Source organism: Cyprinus carpio, chromosome A12 (genome assembly GCF_018340385.1).
Source record: "Cyprinus carpio isolate SPL01 chromosome A12, ASM1834038v1, whole genome shotgun sequence".
Lineage (NCBI taxonomy): Eukaryota > Metazoa > Chordata > Actinopteri > Cypriniformes > Cyprinidae > Cyprinus > Cyprinus carpio.
Window position 1 is genome coordinate 4,001,890 of NC_056583.1, and position 26,589 is coordinate 4,028,478.

Consider the following 26,589-nt stretch of genomic DNA (forward strand, 5'->3'; position numbering starts at 1 on the left):
TACCAGGTATTGATAACCTCTACCCCTCCGTCTCACATCAAGGAGCCGCCGTACCGTATAAGCCGGAGACCCCTAAATGAGTCTAGGAGGCGGAGGGACAGAGGTCTGGGGCTGAAGGGGGGAGCGAATGACGGGCTTTATCTTAGAGACATGAAACACCGGGTGGATATTCTTAAACTGGGGGGTTAAATTGAGTCGAACCGACACCGGACTGAGCACCTTAGAGATGGAAAACGGTCCAATAAATTTGGGTCCCAGTTTACGTGAGGGGGAGTTTGAGAGGAATGTCTTTGGAAGACAACCAGACCTTCTGACCGCACACGTAAAGTGGGGGCTTAGCACGGTGACGATCCGCCGACGCCTTGTTCCTGTCACCAGTCCGAGTGAGGGCTTCTCTGGCGATCCTCCACATACGGAGGCATCTCTGAATAAATGAGTGAGTGGATGGAACAACGGCGTCGAATTCTTGGGAGGGGAATAAGGGTGGCTGGTAGCCTAAACAGCACTGGAAGGGAGACAAACCCGTAGACGAGACCAGGAGGGAGTTATGTGCATACTCAACCATAGTTAATCTGGAACTCCAAGATGACGGTTTTTCTGCGGACGCCACACAACGCAAGACTCTCTCCAGATCCTGGTTAGCACGCTCAGCCTGACCATTTGTCTGCGGGTGATACCCGGAGGAGGAAAGACTCGCAGTCGCCCCCAGCTGTCGACAGAACTCTGCCCAAAACTTTGACACAAATTGGGGACCCCTATCAGAGACCACGTTCTCCGGGAGGCCATGAATACGGAAAACGTGATCCAGGACGATAGTCGCCGTCTCCCTCGCTGAGGGCAATTTGGGGAGGGGAATAAAATGTGCGGCCTTCGAGAACCTGTCCACCACAGTAAGGACTACCGTGTTGCCGCTAGACGGAGGTAGGCCTGTGACGAAGTCCATAGCTATGTGTGACCAGGGTCTCGAAGGGACAGGCAGCGGCTGGAGTAAAAAAGTCAGCGAACATTGTGACAGAAATGAACGGCATGAGTTGGGCTCACCGGAGTATGGAGCAGGTGGATTAAGACGAGGCTCCGCATGACGGGAAGCAACACTCTCTGGTTCGGACAGAGGTTGTACAACATGAGTCGCAGGAGGAATAATCTGAAGCCGATCAAGCCGTTCTGTGAGCTGGGTCAGTTGCAGTGACAGCTCCGAAAAAGCGTGACGAGAAGCGGTGATTTCCTCCTGCTGTCTACCCAGCAGTGTGCCCTGCTGCCTGAGGATTCGGAGAAAATCGATCTCCTCTGCTGAGTCCATAATGGTCAGTAGATTCTGTCAGGAACGCGAAGAGAGAGAACTCAAACGCAGAGGATTCGTGCAACAGTTTATTGGGTACAACAAAAAAATACCAAAATAATCCAACGTGTGATGTCACACATACACAAACTGAAGCCTGGTGTAACAACTCCAGAGCCGTCCGTACAGACACCTGCGGACACAGGCTGTGGAGACCACCTCTGGTGCAATGCCCAATGGGACGTGGAAAGCGAGACAGAGGATCTCGGGCACACGGCCAACGAAAGACTCCTCGTCTAGACGTCCTGAGCACAACAGCGGAAAAGGTGAGGAAACAGACACACAGCACAATAAAAATGACAACGCGAAATCTACTGACAACAAGGGACAGACACAGCAGAGAATAAAAGGGAGAATGGGAACTAGCAACAGGTGAGGACAATCAGCTCGTGATCTGCACACACCAGCGCTGAATTATCAGCGCTGAATGCCCAGGTCACGAGCTGCAGCAAATGACAGGACACAGACAACAGGGAAGCCGATGAAGCACCCTGAACCGTGACAAAGGCGAGTGACAGCTATTCAGTGATTACAAGGGGATCGCTCTTTGTACGCTTTCTAGGCTATAATCCGTTCAGAATTTGAATATATTCACTCACGGATTCTTTCCGGAAACTACAATGAATGACATAGTGATAACCATTTACCCAAGATTACCACTACCACTGTGTAGCGTTTACTTCCGCTAACTGAGTGAAAGGGGAGCAGATCCGAGCTCGTGCTGATTGAGTGGGGGCGGGGACTAATTTAAATATCTCCCCCCTCCCAGACCTGTTGCTTTCTGTGTTTCCGCCACGGTATAAAGTACCATGAAGATTAGGCGAACAGTCTGGTGATGTAAGCCTGCGCGTGTTTCTCAATACAAAGTACGCAAATTTTCGTCTTGCACCCTCGGTAGTTCTGACTTTGCGAGTTCGACTCGGGAGTGTGATCTCCTATGGACGGGACAATGCAAGTCCAGTAATTCTGTAACATCAGTCAGCTCGCCTTGGCTATTGCAATTTTCCTCATTGAATATTTACAATAAGATGAAATAGAATATCAAATACCACTGCCTCCTTTCGTTTTTATTTAAACATAATAATAGCCACGTTCAGGGAAATGTGTATATATACAGCCTACATTGAAACGAAATATTATATCAATTGCCTCTTTTTAGTTTCATTTTATCATATAAATAAATTGAATAAAGACCAAAGACTACCTGTTAGATTTACCCAAAACAAATTATATTTTATATTTAACCACTAAAGAGACATCAGAGCCAGCGGCAAATGTCAGAAGGACTAGCCGAGTTGCTCTCGGCGGATACATGAGCACTGAGCTCCTGCTGATTGCATGGAGCTGATCGTCTCTGAAATCTGCAAACACAATTTTAAATAGGCGCTGTCTTTATAAATAAACTGCAGATTTGAGTTTTAAACAACTACATTCTCGCCTGAAATACTTTTAAAACTACATTTCATGACACTTTATTTAGATCCTGGTTCTTGCGGTGGAAAGTACCAGCCCAAAGTCCCTCGTTTCTGGGTAAAGTTCCAGCGGTGTAAACGCAGCTATAGGTGGTCCTCTGCCAACTGAACAACTGCTACTGTGATGAATCCTAACAGATAGCTCTATCTAGAAGTTATAGACCACTCCAAAAATTTGTCACACTCAGTTCTGAGATGGTCATGGAAATATCATCTTTAAAAGGGAAGAGATGCTGTTGACGTCAAAGGAGTCCAACCAAATCACGGAATTTTGGATCAAATTCATCCGCCACTTGGTAATACGGCTAATACTAGCACAATATTTAGCCAAGTCCTTGTTCCATGTGTCAGGCTGGTACTGCAGATCATGCTTCGGCTGCTGTTTATGCATTTACAAAATGATCAGTTTTCCTAATCAGCCTGTTATGTTAGTGGCTTTGCCTATACAACTGAAACTATTTGAGAACCACTGTTATAAAAAACTTTGTGTTTATACTGTATGTTGACTGATGTAAATAAGCAACAGGGTTTCACATTCAAGACATTCCATTGCAATCCCTCCTCCTGGCTTAATATACATTTGGTGGATACTCTACAATCACATTTCTTGTAATGTAAGTGAGAACCCTGCTGTTTTATGATTTTAACATACTAGAAAACATTGACGTGTCCAACAAATGCTCTGAGATGACTTCATTTAACAGGAATATGTGCAGCGTGAAGTGGTGCCAGCTGCAGGGTTTCCATAAACACTCTGGTAAGAAACACTGAACATTAATGTTTTCGATCAAGAGAGCTGCATGGGAGTTAGGACAAGCTGTGACAGCAGTTCTCTTTCTATAAGGCCAGTTCACCTAAAATCAACCTAATACATCCAAACAAACATCAGCTTATCATTTATACACATTCTTGATTGTTAGTCATTATTTTTATAACCGGGAGACTCCCATTCCAGGAAAAAAACAATTTCTTGTTCTGTTTATATCTGTATTGTGTCTCCTAGATATAGATATTGTATCCTGCTTCTCTCGAAATTCCTCTGATGTGTCTCCTCTTGAGTTTTAGAAAATATCTCTAAACTAGGAGAGATCTTTCTGAAAAGAATTGCCAAGGTAACCAAAATCTGCAGATATTTCAATTCACTGAATTACCTGAGCTGCTATTCACATTCATTTTATAGCTTTGTACTCTCACTGTATGACAAACAATTGTCTCATTTGTGTTTAGCTTTAATGTCTACTAAGAAATTTAAGGAAGTGGACACTTAACTGAGTTCAACAAATCTCTTGGGTTATGAAAAAGCAAACACTGTGCCAGTAAGACTTAAAGAGCATCAAGGGAGACATTTGAAGGAAACAACCAAACACAAACAGAAGAACTCAGCCAGAGATGTTCTCCATGTTGGAGCAGGTTGAGGTTGAGGTGTTTTCCCCAGCTCAGTGTCGTGCTAGTCAAAGCAAGCCCTTCCCTTATTTCTGCAGATTGGGTGTCGTGAGCAATCACAGCTCTGACACACTTCACAGAGTTCCATTACAGCTCCAGAACTGAATTACCAGCTGAAGTCACCGTGAGCTGGAGACTGAGCTGTGGATGTGTCTGTGACGAGCTTCTGTGGAAAGTTCATTCATTTCACATGCTCATGTATCTCCAAGTCAGCCAGACGATCAACAGATTTGTAGCAAGGAAATATGTTTTTCTTTATTCACAGATGCACATACACGTGGCAGGTTTGGTTTGATTAAAACAAACTCTTGCTCTGTTAGTGTAACTCATTTGAATAAGTGACCACAGTGCACTCCAAAAAAGTGGAAAAAAGCTTTCACTCACTTAACCTTATCGCAATCTCACAATGTTCTGTTATAATCAATGAAGCTCTTATTTACATCATGTCTACACTTTGTAACAACGAGAGGATACGTGAGCATTCAGGAAAAAATCCAGTGTTTAGAGGTGCATGAATGTTGACTAACCTGAATGCAATGGCCAGTCACAGGTGTTCAAGAAATCAACAGATTTGTCTGTGATTGGCTACATAGCTCAATGCTACAAAACCACATTGTAAATAGAAACTTTTGATGCTTTCCAGAGCACATACACAAATATGCACTGGATCCTGTATGCATTAATATCCTATTATTACAGTTTTAACCAAGGTTGCTTTGGACTGTGTGAGAAAATGGACATGTGGCGTGAGAGCATGAGAACAGAGTCAATTGCATGTCTCACGCTGAATGTGTGACAGTTGGCAGCCCTGATAGATAGCTTTGCTAATTTTATATAATACAGCCTTTAAGTAACACATGTTTTAACAGTTAATATTGACCACTCATATTGTACCGAAATATTAACAGTACAAGCACTTAAAGTAGAAAGATGTTTCTGTGTGTGTGTGTGTGTGTAACACTGTGGTATTTTTGAAGTAGGCCAACCTTGTAAATACAACTGTATATGATAATCATTTAGTGTACAAACAGCATTGGTGGTTTATTTTCCTGTTTTAATTTAATTGGCAACTTACAGCTGATTATTTTTAATATTACATATTAAATATTACATTTTTAACATTAGAAATATGAATAGTATGTTGCTTTCTCCATAGCTGACACACTTGTTGTTGTTGTTGTTGTTTTTGCAGCCTTCAACACTATAGTCCCCCACAATCTGGTCACCAAGCTCAGAAACCTCGGACTGAATGCCCCACTCTGTGACTGGGTTCTCGATTTTCTATCCTGTACACCTCAGGTAGTGAGGGTGGGTCAGACCACCTCCAACATCATCCCCCTGAGTCCCACATCGCCCCACAAGGATGTGGATGATACAGTGGTGATGGGCCTCATCTCCAACAACAATGAGGCTGCCTACCTTGATGAGGTAGAAAGTCTGACATCATGGTGCCAAACAAACTGTCTCTTTCTGAATGTCAGCAAAACCAAGGTGCTGATTGTGGACTTCAGTAGGAGGCAGCGGTGGATCAACATCCCACTCATCATTAACGGGACCCCAGTGGAGAGAGTGAGCAGGTTCAAATACCTTGGTGTACACATTTCCGAGGACCTGACCTGGACTGATCACATTCAATCTCAAGTTAAAAAAGCCAGACAACGACTGTACCATCTGAGACTCCTGAGAAAATTCAGTTTCCCCTGGAATCCTGGAAACTTTCTATATCAGGCTATAGAAAGTATATTGACTCAGCTCATCCCAGGATCATAAAGCCCTGCAAAGAGTAGTGCGCTCAGCTGAGCGCATCTCCAGAACTGATCTCCCCTCTCTGCAAGACATCCACACCAGGAGATGTAAATCTAGGGCTGTTAAGATCCTCAAAGACTCCACCCACCCTGGAAATCCACTGTTTAATCTGCTACAGTCAGGCAGATGCTTCCGCGGTCTGATGGCAAAAACGCAGAGGCTCAGAAGGAGTTTCTTCTCTCACGATATCAGACTACTAAACATGGACATTAAACACACTGCACTTTAGAGACTCTGCTAGTGTAGGGTTACCCAATAACTCTCTGCACACTGCACTTTTTTGAGATAAGCTAGCTATGCAACTCATCCTCACTGCACATTGTTTATATCTCTACGCATCATCTGTGTAGTAGTTTAATATATTGTGTATATTTCATTATTTGCACAGTCTAAAAATAGTATGCCAGACCTACATTTTGCTTGTTGTATGTCATATAACTTTTACATGACAAATAAAATCTTGAATCTTGAATCTTAAATCTTGTTAACCAGCTAATAATTTGTTTCTGTTGCTTGCCCAGCACTTTAGTACAACTTTGAAGTACTTAAACTGCACACAATACAAATACAAAAAGTGTCTAAACATTTCTAATTAGTGATTGTTCATACACATCTCTGTTCATAGCATAGTGGGGCATACAGCTTATTATTAATAAGCATGTTTTGTTATATATAAAAAAAGCCTTATCGGTTTTGTCTGACATCTGGACATGCCTAGTAGTTAATGTCATGATGACTGGTACTGTTTTTATCATAAAATTATGCAACTGTTGCAGTGCTGCAAAACGAATAGCTTTTCACCACAACACGAATAGCAATGCACAGCGTAAACACAAATACGCACTGGAGCCTTTACCAAATCTGTTCCAGCAATATCCTATTATTACAGTTTTTACTGAGGTTGCTTTTGAAATTAAAAGGTTTGGGACCATATCAGTACAGATTCTTCTCATTTTTTTTTTTTTTTTTTTTATATGAATGCAATAAAGTAATGCACAGTTATCACTGAACAGCAGCAATAATGATTTTATATTTGAATGCATATACACATGATTGATAACTGGATTAAACTAGGCTCAGGTTTCTCTAAGGTTTATTGGGTCAGTTTTTTTTTATTTACAGCATTTATTTGAAATAGAAATCTTTAGTAACAATGTAAAAGCTTATGGTATTTCTAAACTTTTGGAGGACACTGTATAATGGACTTTCAAATGAGACTGAGGTTATGTTTGCAGCACAAAGGGCTCATAAATGGTTATATTTTAAGCAGCTGGTGTCATTTTTCAGGACTGTGCAAATATAACAACAGCTTCGCATCCAATAGCACTTTTTTGCTGGTTGTTTCCACTAGTGTGCTGGATTGTGTGGCAGCAGTGGCTCAGAAAACATGACTGAAAGCTCATTAGTCAGTCACTTATCATCAGCCGAAGGGGAAAAAATGCTGCTCTCCGTAAAAACAAACAGAAAGCATATGCAATGAACATATTGTCTTGGTGTGAATAGGCCTATGTCCCCAACAATGGATGTTAAACAAAGCAGTAAGGAAAAAACAATGGAAACTGTGCTCACTCACATTGAGCTATAAAAAACCTGTATTATCTTCAAATGTACAATAAGAATGTTTTTGTACAAGCACTTGGGAGGAAATCCTTGTTTCCCTAATGAGGTTTAAATTGCAGGGTTGTGGTGCTTTCAGCAACAATGTCGTTCACATTTACTGCCTGTGTATTTTATTGCTGTGGAATAATAACAGTAGATTTTGCAAACCAGAACCACGTTTTAATCTCCAATGTTGTTTTACTGCAGTTTGGTTACGTTATTTTCTGGTTTTAACATGTGACAGTAGAGCCTAAACAGCGCATATCACAAGAATAACAGTGAAATAGAACAGCAAACATATAAACACATCTCTTCAGAGTGAAACAAGACTAGACCACAGACAGATCAGCACTGGATGTTTTATTAGACCCACAAAAATGTGTGCAGTTTTTATTATTATTATTTATTTTATTATTTATTATTTCATTGTGTGTTTTTATGCAGAGTTTTCATATTAATTGAATACATGATATGATTAACACTCAAAAAAACATATTTAGGCCTAAAGTATGTATTTTATGTACTTTAATTGCATATAAAATTGTGCGCACACACAAACATATTGCATATATTTGGATTACAGTTTTAACAAACTAATTAATATATTTTATTTTTGTTAGTCAGACATGGATGAAATGGACAAGAAAAAGGTAAGATTTCTGCACTCATGGTACAGTATATTGCATATATTTTGCAGCTATTTGCATCTATTTGATCTTATTTAAAAAAAAAAATCATATTTTCACAATAAATCTACTTATAACTTATAATCAGTATAAATGTTCATTGTAAAAGCAATTAAATTTATTGAGTTAAAAAGTTTGAACATGGCATGGATATATGATAAATATATAAACCCGGTTATATTGTGTATTTAAAACACATTCAATTTACTAGTAATATTACAGAAATCTTACCTGTTTTTGTTTTTATCTTTCATTTATGTATGACTGACAAATATACGTAACATTAAGTTTATTAGTTTATGTAAAAAAAAAAATGGGTAATCAAAAAAAAAAAAAAGAATTTTATATGTAATTCAAATATACAAAATCATATATATGATTTTGGTGGAAACAGCCAGTGCCGGCCCGAGCCTCTTGGGGGCCCTAAGCAGAATTTGATATGGGGGCCCCCCTCCCACCACGCGGAGTCAACTGTGCTTGAAGATTATTGACACAAATGTCACGCTATAATGTTACATTATAAATAAATACAGTGAGGTTATGTATTAATACAAAATAAATAATTAAAAAAAGATACTTAAAATACTTTATTCTTAAACTTCTGAATACAAACTGTCACAAAACATGAAATAAATAAATGTGAAAATGGGAAATGGTCCAACTGCTAGAATGCACTTTGTTTTTTGGAGTGAATTTGCCATTAATTTTCTCCAAAACTATACAGTATAAATATTTGAAACTTAATACAGTAATAATCAGGATCACTGAGAACAGGAATCAACTGAAAGAATGAGCAAACCTATAAAGCAAAGATTTTTATGAGTGTTTGAAAATGGGTAATGGTGCAACTGCTAGAATGCACTTTTTTGGAGTGATTTTGCCATCAATTTTCAAAACTATACATTAAATGATAATTCAGTAATATTCAGGGTCACTGTTAAAAGTAATCAATTGGAAAAATTAGCAAACCTTTTAAGGAAATCTTTTTACGAGTAAGTGCTTTTTATGAGAAAAGAGTGAGAATGCACATTGAGTTTTGGAGTGATTTGCCTTTAAATTGCACAGAAATTGTATAATAGATTTAACTTGAAAATGAATACAGCAATAGTCAGGGTCACTATTAGTTGAAAGGTATACACACACAAACACACACACACACGCAATACATAATTTATAAACATTGATAAATGATGTATATTAATAAATGTACAATACAAATGTTAATGTACAAAAAACAATGTATTCACAAACATTAATTCAATGTTCAAGTCATTTGAAAAAAAAAGAAATTGTATTATTTATATCATGACATAAAATAGCAATAAATAAATATTCTGATGTACCTTTAAGTTCTTTTTAGGGTTAAATGAAGTTTTATGCAGATTTTTTTTGGGTCACCCGTGAACTATTGAAAATATCAGCAAAACAAAAGTATAAAGGAAACGCCGTTATGACAGCTTCTTTACATCCATTTTGACCGCTCCCAGCACCCATACCGAAAGTGCACGATTAGATGCACAAACCAAACCAAAAAAAAAAAAAAAAAAAAAAAAATGCGCCTGGCTTGACCGTGTTCTTTTAAACCGCGGCTGGCTTGACGTGACGTGAGCACAATTTGTGCTGCTGCTGCACAAAACATACTGTAGTGTAAATAATCATGCAAATATACCTTTATCTTGCTCTTGTTTCTCTTTTCGGCACCAGAGGGATACATCCTTTTTTGTGACATGGATTATCATTTATTACAGTGACGCGCACTTGTCAATGCACGCGAGGTGTCTATGCGCAATTGCGCATGACTCAAACGCTAGCAGACACAGCAGCAGTTGTCAGCAAATCAGATTTTTTTTGTCTTGAATTATTCATTTATTCATTCATTCGTTCATTCATTCATTCATTTATATCACTTGTTTAAGTTATTTAATTTAACGGCCTCTACAAATATGTATTGTAATTGAAAACTAGAGACACAAATAGATAAAGTGTAATAAAATAAAAAAATTAAATGTGAATTCTGGATGTTTTCTTTCCATTTGTCTGAAAGAAGGCAAGTTATGGATGCAGAACAGTCCAAAATCTCAAAATTGTTAAGTGCATGAAAAACCAGTGGTTCTGCCTATAACGTCTTTCCTTAAACATGACTGTACAAGCTGACAGAAAGGAGTGTGAGTGTATTTAGAAGGCTCAGATTCGCCGTGTGTAACGTTTAACTTGCCAAGTGTCCTTGGCACAAGATAGCTCAGACTCTCTAAAGGACCATGCTGTTTTCTTTATTTTTCATACCCCCAAAAATGCCTAACTGGAGGTCATGCAGTGCAGATTTTTTCAGAGCAGACAGTCATTAGCTCAGTGAAGAACTTGGGACATGGTCATGACACCATAAGCTGCCCTAAGCCGTCCTCTCATAAAAGAGCGCATCACATAAATTCCAGGAGGATGACATCGTTTGCTCAAGGATTATGGACAGATTTTCCAGTATACACTCACGCACCTCTGCGTTCCCAACACAAGGAGAATGGTTCTCCAAGTCACATGCAAGAACAAATTGTTCATTTTCATGGCGACCCTCTAATTGCACAATACAATCTTCCCATCTTTCCCTGGGTTCCGCTGTAAAGTTTCCTGCACATAATCCACTGCACTGCCAAATTCAGAACAATATCGCAAAATACAACACGGTTATTTTCTTAGCAATGGTATTCAATACCACAACATCCATTCCAATGCTGAGAGACAGTTTCCTGTAAGAGGAGATGGACAACTTGTAGAAATATGACTGGGAGAAATTCCAACGCTCATTATAGCGGCTGTAGGAATGGATGTTAAGACTTTCAAGTAAAAGAGACAAAAAAAATGTAATATGCTATATGCTCATGTGAAATCTTTACCGATTTTTATAAAGTAAATATAAGAACATATTGTTAGTTTTGAATACAATGCCCATATGGAATTTTCAATAGAGAAAAATAACAATGCAGTTGGAGCAAATACACTAATAAAAAATGGTGTAGAAACAATTTTCACTCAGAAATTGCTAGCAAATTTCACAAATAATTACAAGGAATCGCCAAGTAACGAATTGAATTAATTAAATTAAACATTGGTTTTTGAAGGAAGAAGACTGAAATAATATTTTCTTGAACAACACACTTTGATAATCTTTTATTTACAACTTTAAAAAATATTTTTTGCCCCCCAAGTTGGCTGACTTGCCTTATAGGGCTTTGCTACAGTGGACCAAAGGATCAGTTTCAGTTTGTATAAATATTAAAACACTTGACATTCAAAAATGCTCTTCAGAGCCCTTCATGCAACATTGCAAATGTAGTGTGAGAAGCTATTTCAACTGCATCTACCTGTTTCTCTTACTGTATCTATCACTTTAAAATGTACCTCCTTAGTGAACAGAAAGCAATATTCTGCCTCTCTCTGGAGCTTTGCAGCTGTGCTACGTAATGCCTCAGACTGCCAGATCATCTACAACAACAACAACAGTAACACTGATGTCTTCAGAAAAGACAAAGCAGAAGTGATTGCATCATAGGAAACCCTTGTGAAAAAAGTAGTACACTTTAAAACACACTGTTACGATCTCTTTTTGAATCGCAACAAAATAAGGTAGTTACCACACACTGCAGCTAATTATTAAGTGAATTTATTTGTCCATGGAAGACAGAACAACATAGAATGTAAATATAAATGGTAATCAGTGTATCATCAGCTATGTAAGTGTGTAATCATGAAAGACAGCAATCCAACCAAACACAGTCCAAGAAACCTCCAAGAACAGCAACCATCCGCAAAGCAGATGGATCATGTCTCCCATATCTATCCCATAACATCTCTCCTCCGCTAGCCTCATGAGTAACCCAAAGTACAGTGCAAACAAAGACAGCCCAAGCTCAGATCACGCTCACTTCTCTCTCGCCATCTCTGTCCCAGTCTTTTATAGAGCGCCATGATTACATTCAGGTGTGCAACCACTCCCCTCAGCCAATCACCTGCAACTCAGAAATAACCGGTTACTTACTGGAACCTTTAACATCCATGGAACCTCTCCATTCCACAAAAGATTCTTTATAGTGGAAAAAGGTTCTTTAGATTAGAAAAAATGTTCACAGAAAAGTTCTTCTGGGAACCTCTTGTGAAAACCCTTTCGCAATTATGCCATTTTGTAACTGACCAAAATTTACGGTAAACAAAAATATACTTCACTGTAATTTCTACTAAAATGTTAGTCAGCACATCAAAATAAGTGAACTTCTTTAAAGTGTCAAATGATTATCAAAAAAAAAAAAGTTTTAAAAAAGTTTTAAAAACTTAAGTGTGATAAGAAACATAGTCATGAAATGTACTCAGTTTAAGTAGTTCTACCCTCCTCCGCTTCTTTTTTTTACAAGGGAAATATTAAATGTTAAAGTGACAATTCACCCAAAAATAAAAATGCTGTCATCATCATTTACTTCCTACGATGTCATTCCAAATCTGTTATATGGACAAAAACTTTTTTTTTCAACATATTTTCTTTTATATTGCACAGAAGACAATTTTTAAAAGAAAAATCTTCCAACTCTTCCAAATAGAAAGAAGGTTTGGAACGACATAAGAGTGAGTAAATAATGACAGAAATAGCATATTTTCTCTTTAATAAAAATAGACACAAATGCTAATATACAGTAAGAAGAGCTATACAATTAACAATCATTTGTTCTAAGCAGAACAAGGATAAATCTTTGAGTTTACATCCAGACTTTTGATTGAAAGTCTTGGAAACCTCAGCATACAGTAGTTGGAGACACTATTAAGATGTTTTCTGAAATGCATGCAAGATTACCAATGTCTGAGAAAACAACTGAGAGATTAGGAAATTATTTTTCTTTCTATAAAACCCAGGTGTCCAGAAGAAGTTAGGAGAGGCTGAAAGGTAGAGGGAGAGCCTGGAAGAGAGGAGGAAGGAGAAAGTAGGAGGGACAGAGAGAGAGAGAATGAGAGCAACTATGTGTATCTTTCAAGAGAGAGGGAGGGCTGGGTTAAACTGGCACTTAAAAGAGCCGCCTGTGATTGCTCTGTGCCCGATTAACAGAGGAAAGGGGGAAGGAAGGATGCAGTTAAGAAACAACCACTGGACAGGAGCATCCAGCAGTGAGCGTGTCAAGACGGATCCTCCTGGAACTTTCATTCCTGCACTTTTCCAGTTCCTCACTTCGCAACTGTGGTCCATTATGTACCAGGCAGTGGTGCTGCTGACTCTCATCAGCACGAGCGCAGCTCTGAAACCCGAGTGGAAACCGGGGGATTATCCTATGACAGTGGCCGGGGCTGAGAGATTCGTGAGCGACTACAACTCAACCGCCGAGGAGGTCTTCTACTTCAGCACAGAGGCCAGCTGGAACTACAACACCAACCTGACAAAGCACAATTCACAGCTGCAGGTACTGTGAAAGTCTATGTTTTAACAGACACCCAGTAATACTGCATGTAGTCTAACATGGTACAACTGCACAAAACTTGCTGGAATATGATCCACGATTGACTTCCAAGTAGAACGGTATGGTTCTGCTTTTTTTTTTTTTTTTTGCATATGGGACTGCTCTTGGATAGCCTGTAACATTTTATTTTATTTATTTAATGTTTTATTTGTTTAGGGACAGATACAATAAACATAGATGAAACCGAAATAACAGTCACCCCATGCGTGTATATATCATAGTGCTTGTAGCTGAAGCTAACTGCAACACTTATCTCTAGGAGGGCTTTTATAAATTATAGTTACAAACAGTTATAGTAAACAACAAGAAAAAAAAATCTAAATATGACTACGTTTGTTGCTGAATCAACCAAGATTTCATAGCTTATTATTATTATTATAATTTGCAGCAGACTTTAAATAAACAGGCAATGAATTCCAAAAATTTACACCCTTCACTAAGAGAACAGTCTGAGCTTTTATGTTTTTTTAACAACTGTGTTTTAACAACTTGTGACAAATCATCACAATTATATGTCTTCCACTGGGTTTTATTATGTGTATTATGATCAGCAGTGGATAGTTTTAGGACTCCTGTCAAGTTTCACTAAAGGGAGTGAGCAAGAATTGTGAGATTATTGAGTAACATTCTGCAGTCGTGTAACACTTGTAAGGACATTACTGATCATTTCATGTGTCTTCATTTCCTCGCTCTTTCACAGCTTATGAGACATAATTCTCAGCCGTAAAAATTAAGCAACTTTGTCTCTGACAAAATTAGACGAAAATGTTGGCATACTGTAACAACTACAGACAGGGGGAAGTTGAGTGCAGGATCTAAATGCAGCAGGTTTTCATTAATAAACAAAAGATGGTAATCCAAGACTCCCTATAGTTATCCAAAAGGTAAAGGTAAATGCACGTTACAGCTTTGTACACAAAGATGACTGATAACTCAATGAACAAACCGAGTGCTTTTAATACACACACTGGAATAACTAGGAAATAAACAAGACAGGTACAGTATAACTAATCAGAAACCACCAAGGACACACCTACTGTAAAAACTAGAAAAACAGGAACTAAACCAAACAAGACGTGACGAACGACTATGAGTAAAACTAATAATGAAGAAGTAGAGATGGAAGGGGGAGGAGGGCCAGGGACCACATCAGAGCTACAGAGAGACCCTCATGGAGGAGCCAGTGAAAAAGAAGCCCGTGATGGAACCGATGGAGTGGACGACTATAGCAGAGTCAGTGGGATGGAGATCCACGGTAGAGCCCAAGGAATTGTTGACCATAGCAGATCACTGGAATTGGAAACCTGAGTGGGAGACCAAACAGTCTCAGTCCCAAACAGAACCAGGAATTTAACCAAGCCAGACGGGACCGGTGGAAGAGGAAGGGCTTTAGGTGTGGGCATAGATGTGGGACTTAAATTCAATACGGTCAAGTCAATATCAATGCTATCAAGGAGAAACAATTAAGACGTTAAAATCACATTTGTGATTTTCTTTCCTATGGGATGTCAAGTGCTTTGCATTTCATAGTGCAAAACCTGTCCTAATCAAGTTATGCAATCAGACCACATTTCCAGTTTCCAATATTGATAAATCAGTAATTATTTTATGGACAAATATGGTGTGAACAGTCATCGTTAGTCACATTACTAGTATTTGCGACATTATTTCTAACCCAAAAAAGCATTAAACCAGATGTTAATTTGCGATATTAAAAAGTTGCGATATTAAAAATCAATTTCTAGTGAGTTTCAGACCAATGTTAAACTAATTAAATATTCAATATTGACAACATCAAAGTTTAATAAAAAATTTAACACTTTACAGTGTTTCCATTTGTTCAAATCAGTGAACTAAATTTTTTAACAAGAACTAACAATGAAGTCGTATTTTTATTAATTGACATGAACAAAGATTAAAAAATACAGTAATAAATGTATTCATCATTGTGAGTTAAAGAGATAGTTCACCTAAAAATGAACATTTTGTCATCATTTTCTCACCCTCATGTTGTTCCGAACATGTATGAATTTCTTTCTTCTGTTCAAGAATGTTGGTAACCAGACAGTTGCTGGTAGCCATTAACTTCCTTTTTTTTTTTGTGCAAAATATGGACTTCAATGGCTAATGCTGTTTGGTTACCAACACTCTTCAAACTATCTTCTTTTAGGTTTGAAACAACTTGAGGTTGAGTAAATGACAGATTTTTCATTTTTGGGTGAACTATGCCTTTAATGCATTAACTTAAATTAATAGGACCTTGTTGTGAAGAGTTAGCAAAACATCAGCCAATAACTGATATGGTACTGAATTTTGTGTGTCCCTATCAGATACTGGTAGAAAGAAAAGCTAATAACATCTCAGCATGGTAAAACAAGACGCTTACTAATACTGCTTCTCCATCCAATCTATGTTAAAATGGTAAGCACTTCAGTTCAGTTCAACACAGTAAAACAGAAGTTTATATAGACCGGATGCCAGTGTGATGAATGCAGAAGCGAGGTGGTCACCATTGCTCACACACACACACACACACACACACACACACACACACACACACACATGCCTCCTTCAGACAGCTGTCTAAACACTTGCTCACAACTTTTCAAATGGGTGCTGGCACCGCCAATGGCTCAAACTCACTGCTAAATATCCGAACCAAACCTCAAAAAAAAAAAAAAAAAGAGTTCCATAAAAAGAGTTGATACAGAGCTGGGCAGAACCTGAGCGATGCCTGTGTGATGTCTATTATTTCAGAAACATCAAACGAGGTGATCAAAGAGCCTCTGTTTCAGGCATCTCTACTGCAAGGCCAGGTTGTTTCTGTGAGGGGGACTCACCCTGACTGTGAAGATGAAGCAGCAATGTATCAAAAGCAACACGCCCGTCACACTCATTCCACAGAGGCCGCGGTCACAGGATGCCGCTCATGGTTGCTGGAGCAGGTATTTTTGTTTTCGCAGTCATCATGACTGTAGGCATCTTGGTGGTGTACATTCAACAGATGGTTGATGGAGGTTATGCTAATGTAGCAGATGCTGATGTGCTTTTCAGGCACTGTTGATGACTGCAGTCATTTAGAATAACACAAGCGAAATGCTGTTTATGTGTGCAAATGAAATTAGATGAGAACATTGGAATTTCCAACTTCCAAGCAGCTCGAAAAAGTGTGAGAGAACTTAAATTGCATTTATGGCATGTATTTTAGCAGTTCATGCATTCCCTGGGAATCAAACCCATGACATTGGTATTGCTAACGCCAAGCTCTACTGGTAAAACACTTATTATTAGACATTTCAAATAACAAACTTATGCAATAGATTTAATTTTTAGACAAAATTAACTGTTGAGTGTACAACTTAAATAAAATACTTAAAATCACTGAATATTACTTAAGGTAACAGTTATTTATTATTGTGATACTTGCAAAGCAACTGAATTACTTTTTAGAGTGTGAAGCAGTAGAACCACATTTGAAATTGACCTAAATCAGATGCCAAAAATCTAATCTGTGACAGATGTCTGTGAGAAAAACAAAAAACAAATTCAGAAGTGTTTATGTAAATGCTTTCTAGAGTCTGCATCATTCATGCAGAGAATTCCACAATCCGCTTTACTGCCATGCCACTCCCCTCCCATACATTAGAAACACTCCCATACAGCTCATTCCTCTCGCCTTCTTTGGCAGCGTGGCAATGTGTAGCACATAATTTCATTTCTGTAGTGAGTGAGACAAGTCAGTACATCAGATCAAACAGCAGAGGAGGCTGGAATCAGTCAGAAAATCTTTTAATTAGCCTCTTAAAATAAAGCTCTCAGAAAAGACCACACACTGGCCCTTTAAAAACAGTTTAGAACCTTCAAAAACACAATGAGGTGGAAAACGGGTACAGTCTGCTCTGAAATCTCACATTCCATCTGCCAATTAGACAACTAGATGATTTAGGACAACTAGATGAGCCCCAGAGACAGATCCCCAGTGAAGACCTTGTTTCCTAGATGGCCACTGGGACAAGACCACAGGAACCAGCTGAGTCCTCTGCACAATGCGTCTTTGCTGCAGCCTGGAACTGAACTGCTGGTTTCGTCTGGCCAGAGGAGAACTGGCCCCCCGACTGAGCCTGGTTTCTCCCAAGGTTTTTTCTCCATTCTGTCACTGATGGAGTTTTGGTTCCTTGCCGCTGTCGCCTCTTGCTTGCTTAGTTGGGGACACTTAATATTCAGCGATATCATCGACTTGATTGCACAGATACTATATAAACTGAACTGGATGATGACATCACTGAATTCAATGATGAATTGCCTTAAACTGTAAACTGAGTGTTTACTATTGTCATTTTGCAATATTGACACTTTCCTATTTAATACTGTAAAGTTGCTTTGACAATCTGTATTGTTAAAAGTGCTATATAAATAAAGGGGACTTGACAGAGGGAAGCAAAAATGTTTAGGGAGTTTGCTGGGATGTTTCAGAGCCAAGCGCATGCTTGATTGAGTTCATCACCCTTTTTATGGTGTCAGTCACATGTCTTTATGATGTTACTTTTTCATGTCAAGCCTTAAACCTTGCTCCCTATTCTGACTCTTGCATAAGCATGACAAAACAAATGGGACCTTGGAAGAAGAGGTGAAAAAACAAGAAGCTAGCTGTCTTTATCGCTGAGGAAAACCGAGTGTGGACATTCAAATAAAGGATGAGAGCTGACATCAGCTTGTTAATCAGTTATAGAAGCTCATCTCAAGTCAGGCAAACAAAAGCATCACCCCATGAACTATTGAGTGCAACTGTGTGACAGTGTCAACCCACCCTATGGTTATCATAACAGAGAAGGGATGCTGGGGTCAAACTATCCACAGCAGGATGTGGTAAAACATCAGGAAAGAGTGACACACCCAAGACTAGGATACAATAAACCTTTAGGAAGAATGTACACTAAATACGTTAAGAATTTTGACAGAAAAACATTGAAAAAATGCTAGATTAAACCTTGCTGTTGCCTCAACATACATGATAAATTTATAAACGTAAATTTACTGCTATAAAAATCTATTTTTTTTTTATATACCTTTTATAACTTTTTTTTGAAGAGTATTAAACTGAATTTCATTTAAACCAAAAGAATACATTACATATAATAACACCAAACATGTGTATGTACAGAAAAATATTGCTATTTTTTTTTTTTTTTTTTTGCAGGTAAAAATCTTCTGGTGGAACTTTGTGTGATGATGCAGAACTGACAATAATAAAAATAAATATGCAAGCTTAGAATGTTGCATTTTATGTTATTTAGTTCATTGCATTATTTTAGAGTTGTGTCACACTGAAGGTGTTTTGTGTTCCATACAGAATCCTGTTTTTGAACAATTAGTCTGTAAAAATCTTGCTTTAACTTTAACATCCTGACAAATGTACATCATTAAAAGTAATGATAACTCTCTGTTCAGCAACAGATTTAGAAATTGATTCATTAATATCTCAGGCAGGTCAGTGAGTTAATTCAGTGAAGGATTGATCAGATTCATTCAAACCTGTAACTTGTGATTCTTTTGAGCAATTAATTAAACAAATAATTTGTATGTGAATCCATCTGGATTGCTCATTTTTGCGTCAAAGCTCATGAGAACAATTCAAATAATTAATTCTGGTTCTCATCCCATTCATTTGGACACAAAATTACATCCACAACTTGGCGGTCATATATATGTTTTTTTTTTTAGTGATGGAGCACCACCTTTGAAAAGTCATGCATGCATGAAACATTGGTTAATTCTGTTATCATTTACTCACGCTCATGTCATTCTAAAACATTATGACTGTCTTTTCTCTTGTCGAACATAAAGAATATACAGTTTATTTTGAATAATGTTTGTAACGATAGAGGCATCTTATAATGATGTGATGAGAGACAGGTGATTGCAAATGATGATGAGGCCTGCAAAGGATTATGGGAAATGGAGTCCGGGGTGAATTGGCAAGAGTCTGGAATAGAGCTAGAGATTGTGACTATGTCTCAGTATTTTTTTGGCCATACAATGGAGGATAATGGTCACCGAAACTGTTTGGTTACCAACGTTCCTCAAAATCTTCTTTTGTGTTCCACAGCTCTCCACAGCAGGCACGCTACTATTTTATGGCATATGAACTAGCAGGTGCTTTATACCTCAGTCTATATTGTTTCAGGTGCTATTTGTGTTCCCCAAGAGAAATTATTTCCTGTCAGGATCCAATGAATAGACTGATGGATGGTGTGAACTCAGTTACCCCATTTCATTCCTTGTTGCTGCAAAAGCAATTGAAGAATGAAAGAAACTCAAATCTGTTCTAGGACTGAGCAAGAGCCAGAAATGATTATTAACAGAGAATGCAGAGAAAAATCATGGGAAGGGAAAGAGATATGGGAACTTGACGCAGTTATTAAGACTCAAACCCATTTCTTCTAAAATAGCATCATGATAAGTAAGAGCACATGCAATAACTGCTAGGTCAAGAGTAATTTATTGAAATACATACACGTCATCAACAAGAAATTGGATCCGCTTTGTAATGTCTTTCTGAGTGGAAACGTATAGCAAGTCAGTTATGAGCCAGGCTGTGCATTCTGATTCACAAACAAATGGCTCTTATGATCTGGTTCTTTTTAGTGAAGCAAAACTAAGCAGCATGACTAGTCTGAATCTTGAACACATGACTCTTATGAAGTGGTTCTTTTTAGCGTTTCAAAAACATGCAACGCGACCTGTGCACTCCCATTCACAATGGTGAATCAAAAACATAGTGTCACAGTGTGACTAGAGTAGTCTGATTCCCAATCAAATGACTCTTATAACACTGTTCATTTAATGAGCAATTCAATCAATAGTTCAAAAGACAAGTTTGAATCAGTCTGACAATCACTTACTGAACAGAACTGAACCGATCAGAGCAGTTACTGAATCAACATCTGTTGACTCACTGTAAGTTAGTGTTGTTTTCAGAAATGAAGGTTTGTATTAGTATTATTACAATTAATGAAGAAATACACAGGCTATATAAAAATAAAATATGTTCAGTTTTCATTTAATAAAATTTCATTAAATCATGAAAGTTAATTTAATTGACTTTAAATGAGAAAAATCCACAATACTTTTATGGATATTTATATAAAAAAAAAAACAATTATTTTTATTTTTTTATTGTTTTTAGATTTAATGAGAGTCTGTGGGTAATTTTGCATGGAATAATCAGACTCTCCTCATTGATTCCTTCAGGTTGCTGCGTCTTTGGAGGAGCAGGCTTTCACAGAAGCATGGGGTCAAAAAGCAAAGGCTACCTTCAATGATTCTCTCATGAAGACCTTCACTAATCCAGATCTGAAGAAAATCATCAAGGATATCAGTGTTCTGGGATCTGCCAATCTCCCAACTGCTGAGAGAGAGAAGGTGAGTTGACAACTGGAGCTGTGGAAGATGATCTTGACAAAGCAGCCAGATGTGTTTTGATTGCTCTCTTTGTTTTCTTAGTACAGTACCATTCTGAGCCAGATGGACAGAATCTACTCAACTGCAAAGGTGTGTCCTTCAGAGGAATGCTGGTCTTTGGAGCCCGGTGAGAAACGCTCCCAACACTTTGTTGATGTGTGTCAGTAAGGGTCAAAATGAAGGTGAAAATACACACAAGTATGCAAAATGAAGTGCAAGTGCTTGCAATACAACAAAAGAATCGTGTTTCAGATAGGCTTGAGGTTTGAAGCTTGATGCATGAGGATCAAGCTACAGTATAAAGAATGCAAAGGTAGCAAAAACCTTTGCAGACAGATTTTTACATTTAAAATAGAGAAGATTCAAACATTGTTTACATTCTCCAAAGGGTGATTCTGTAGCTTTAAAATACATTTATAGCTGAAGTTGCTATTTAGTCTATAATTAGGACAACAGCCTGATTGTGAAGATCATATTGCTTTTACACAAAAGTTCACAATAAAATAAGTTTATACTAAGCAACTTATTCATTTTTGTTCAGCCAACAAAATCTGAGAAACACAGAGTAGAGAATGATTCAATGACTCGCTCATAAAAAGCCATTTGTTTTGTTCCTGAAAGAATTAGTGTTTTGAACGCATTGAGGTCACATTTACCATTGTTCAGCAAATTTTTGTGAGCAAAAAAATAAATAAAATGCAGTAATTACAATAAGAATCAGAGCAATCTGGAGTTTCACTTGAGTGTGAAAGATTTCCCAATGCAGACAAGTTCACATTGGTCACATGACTTTGCAGTGCTGACCAACAGAAAGCTTCTTACCCATACAATGTTTTTTTTTTTTTTTGGCTATTGCTATAAATATATCCAGTGACTTAAGACTGGTTTTGTGGTCCAGGGTCTCACATTAATGCATGACCATATTTTAGATCCCTCATTCCGACCCCATACCTAAACTTAACAACTACCTTACTAACTATTAATTAGCAGCAAATTGAGCAATTTTTGAGTTTGAGGCAAAAGTCGTAGACTTGGCCATTAAAAAAAAAGTGTGACCTAACTTTGTAACCTGAGAAAGAATTCTTGTAAAATCCCCACCACTTGACCTCACTTGCCTTATTCTCAACATTTAACTTTACTAAATCTGCTTGAACTTGCACTTGAAGTGTTTAGCTTATCTTAAAAGGTTGCTTTTATCTGAAGAGTGTACCTTTGCATCCATGTCACAACACAACAACACAGTTTTTGCTAATAACATCATTAATCTCTCCAAAACTACTAGTTCGGGTGAAATCACATGTTTGTTCTAAGAGTGTTTCATTCATGTGGAAATTACTTGCTTATAAATGCAATGGATGTGTGCTTTTTCCCATCTCCAAATTCACATACACCAAAAAGCCACAAACATCCAAGATGTAGATGAGTTGTTTCTTCATCAGAACAAATTTGGCATTACATCACTTGCTTACCAATGGATCCTCTGCAGTGAATGGGTGCCGTCAGAATAAGAGTCTGAAAAGCTAATAAAAACATCACAATAAACCACAAGTAATCTATACATCTCCAAATGATCGTCTTGTGAAGTGAAAATCTACATGTTTGTAATGAACAAATCCATCATTAAGATGTTTTTAACTTCGAACTGTTGCTTCTGGCTAAAAATGCGAGCAATCCATCCATAATATTGCTCAAAATCTGTTCCGATGACGAAACAAACTCAACTACATCTTGGATGGCCTCTGGGTTAGTACATTTTATGTGAACTATTCCTTTTATTATTATGCATTCATGTTATTTATGTGTTTTTTAGAGCTCACAGAAATCATGGCTACCTCAAGAAGCTATAAGAGGCTTCTGTATGCCTGGGAAGGCTGGCACAATGCCTCAGGGATCCCACTCAGATCCATCTACCCCAAATTTGTGGAGCTCAGTAACAAAGCATCTCGGATGGATGGTGAGTGAGTAATTATTTTGGATGACTGGAGGGGGAGAAAGAAAAAGAATGAAAGATTTGACAGCCCGTTCTTCTTATCTGTTCTCCTCAGGCTTGGATGATACAGGCGCATACTGGCGTTCCTGGTACAAATCTCCAACCTTTGAGCAAGACCTAGAGAATCTGTTTAAACAGCTGGAACCTCTCTACCAAAACCTGCATGCCTTTGTCCGCCGAAAGCTCTACAACTACTACGGTCCTAAATACATCAACCTCAAGGGTCCCATCCCTGCCCACCTCTTGGGTAAGTCAATAGATTGTGAATGATAACTTGTTTGGCAATTGTTTGTCATGTTCTGACGAAAAAAAAAAAAGAAAAAAGTTCAAACCACAGTACAGTTTAAACCACAGTTAACTGTCTGGTTTCTACAACTGTCACTCAGAAGAAGAAATCTGTCTTTAAACTGAAAGATTTTCGATATTGACTGATATGAAAAATGTTATATATATATATATATATATATATATATATATATATATATATATATATATATATATAATGTATTATACAATTATTTTTAATGCATTAATTATGCCTTGTAATGCACCCTATAATGCATAGTTTGATCTCGTAAATAATTGTTAATACATTATAAAACTGTTCTAAATTAAATTATAAAATCTCTTCACTGTTACATCTTTAGAAAGTATAATGCATTAAAACACTGCAAACAACCAGTTTCAGATGTAACAAAGAATATGCAAATAATATTAAGCATTTATCTTTGGTTACAATTGTTTATGAGAAGATATAATAAATTAACTAATGTTAATTAATGAGACCTCATTGTAAAGTGTTATCATTTAGCATTGTTTTTACAAATAATGTTAAAAATGATATACATTTCCTCCATGGTATTAGACACAGTACATCATTAACATGTTAAATCTCACACTTTTAATATTCAACTCAGAATTCTGAGATTACACTTCATAATTTAGATTTTTTCTCTGAATTCTGAGTTTACATCTCCTATTTCTTTTTCTAAGACATTTTTTTCTCCGAATTTTAACTTATCAACAGGTAATTAAAAATTTACATCACATAATTCTGACTTTATAATATAATTCAAGTAAACTTTTTTCATGTTTTCTGCATTGTGATTATAATTTTTTATCATATCAAAACTATGTTTACTACACTGTGATCATCTTACATAACAATACATATCATATAAAACATACATACCATATAGAACAAGAAGGAAGTTATGCTCACAGTGATGTTCGAATTGTGTTTGGTTTCTGTTTCAGGCAACATGTGGTCACAAACTTGGAACAACATCTACAACATGATGATTCCTTTTCCTGACAAGCCCAATGTAGATGTGACGGACACTATGGTTGCTAAAGTAAGCTAACAGAACTACATCTTGATGAGTGAATAATATCCTGAGCGCACCAGAGAGCGATAAAGTGATTTGTATCCATAGGGTTATAATGCCACTCACATGTTCCGGGTTGCCGAGGAGTTCTTCACCTCTCTGGGTTTGCTCGAAATGCCTCCTGAGTTTTGGGACAAGTCCATGCTGGAGAAACCCACTGATGGAAGGGAGGTGGTCTGCCATGCCTCTGCCTGGGACTTCTACAACCGCAAAGACTTCAGGTACGTTAATTGTATCTCAGTAAAGTATATCATATATTGTTGCACAGTGGCAAACTGTGTTTTAGGGTACCTGATGCTTGCGGATTCCCTGTGGTATTCTATCATTCCCTTTGTGTGTGTGTGTGTGTGTAAGCTACTGTACTTGGTTACCAAAAAGACAACAGTGTCACTCAAGAGCATGATTGAGATTATAGTAATTGGGAAACATGCTTTATGTAAAGAAAAAAAAAAAATGTATTATTTCCAATCAAGCTATAATCTAATTGTGCATTTAGAATGCAAACAATACACAAATCACCATCAAAGAAATTCTTAAGTAATATAGCCATATGTGGGACCCCTGACAGAATCAAACAGTGCACCACTGTGACTATGGAGCAGCTTTTCACCGTGCATCATGAGATGGGCCATGTGGAATATTACCTCCAGTACAAAGAGCAGCCGGTCAACTTCAGGAGAGGAGCCAATCCTGGCTTCCATGAGGCTGTAGGCGATGTGCTGTCTCTGTCTGTCTCCACACCCAAACATCTCCACACCATCGGCCTCCTGGAACAACTGACCGATGATGCAGGTAGGTGAAAGACATTCAGAATGATACTCATCGTGTAAACCTAAAATAATGACATCATGATGACCTATTTGAAATTCCATAGAGAGTGACATCAACTACCTGTTGAAGATGGCTTTGGAAAAGATCACCTTCCTTCCTTTTGGATATCTTGTTGATCAGTGGCGCTGGGGTGTGTTTAGTGGACGAACACCACCTGAACGTTATAATGCAGAATGGTGGTACCTCAGGTAAAAAAAAAACAACAACAAAAAAAAACAACAGGGTCTCATAATGGAACATTGGGATCTGCAATGGATCACGTCTGCCATGTGCTTAAAAAATATACTTCTAAGATTTTAAGTACACTACAAGCACACATTTAATACATCAAAAGATGATGAGACATCAAAACTGTAATGTCAATGACTTGTGATTGTAATGTCTGATCAATTCAAAATCAAAACTTAATGTAAAAAATTGCTTATACAATTCAATTGTTAAAGAAAAAATAAACATATTTTTGCTTGCTTAATCTACATTCACTACCATTCAAAAGTTTGGGGTCCGTAAGATTTTTTACTTTTTATTTATTTTAAGAAATTAATACTTTTATTCAGCAAGGATGTATTAAATTAACCAAAAGTGACAGTAAAGTGACATATATATATATATATATATATAAATATCAATCAAAGTTTCCACAACAATATTAAACTGTTTTCAACACTGATAACAAAAAATGTTTTTTGAGCTGTAAATGTATATGTATATATGCATATTATAATGATTTCTGAAGGATCATGGGACACTGAGGACTGTAGTAATGTAATGTAAGTAATGATGCTAAATACAAGTTAAATCTTGTTGCATTTTGTGGGATTTTTTTCAAGCTATCAGCCAACTAAGTTAAGGTAATTGTTTGCAAATGGAAATCAACAGTACTTTCTCAAACTGAATATGAATATTTTTTTGTATTATTAGGACAAAATACCAAGGCATCTGTCCACCAACCAGACGTACACAAGAGCATTTTGATCCTGGAGCAAAATATCACATTCCTGGAAACACACCTTACATCAGGTGGGCTTCTGATCATGCCCATGCTAAATAAGCAATCAATAATCAAAACTTATGATGCACACAGA

The 26,589-nt window shown here is 37.5% G+C and overlaps 1 protein-coding gene across 1 annotated transcript in view; it reads left to right on the plus strand.

Moving 5' to 3' along the window:
* The first annotated feature begins 13,384 nt into the window (after positions 1 to 13,384).
* LOC109099167 (angiotensin-converting enzyme-like) overlaps positions 13,385 to 26,589 on the plus strand; it is a 36,333-nt gene continuing 23,128 nt past the window's right edge. The window contains exons 1-10 of the mRNA XM_042767200.1: positions 13,385 to 13,777; positions 21,086 to 21,256; positions 21,338 to 21,422; positions 23,106 to 23,249; positions 23,341 to 23,532; positions 24,543 to 24,640; positions 24,722 to 24,894; positions 25,242 to 25,465; positions 25,548 to 25,692; positions 26,426 to 26,524. Of these exons, the coding sequence (XP_042623134.1) occupies positions 13,448 to 13,777; positions 21,086 to 21,256; positions 21,338 to 21,422; positions 23,106 to 23,249; positions 23,341 to 23,532; positions 24,543 to 24,640; positions 24,722 to 24,894; positions 25,242 to 25,465; positions 25,548 to 25,692; positions 26,426 to 26,524 (1,661 nt within the window). The 5' untranslated portion in view covers positions 13,385 to 13,447. The remainder of the gene's footprint in view (positions 13,778 to 21,085; positions 21,257 to 21,337; positions 21,423 to 23,105; positions 23,250 to 23,340; positions 23,533 to 24,542; positions 24,641 to 24,721; positions 24,895 to 25,241; positions 25,466 to 25,547; positions 25,693 to 26,425; positions 26,525 to 26,589) is intronic.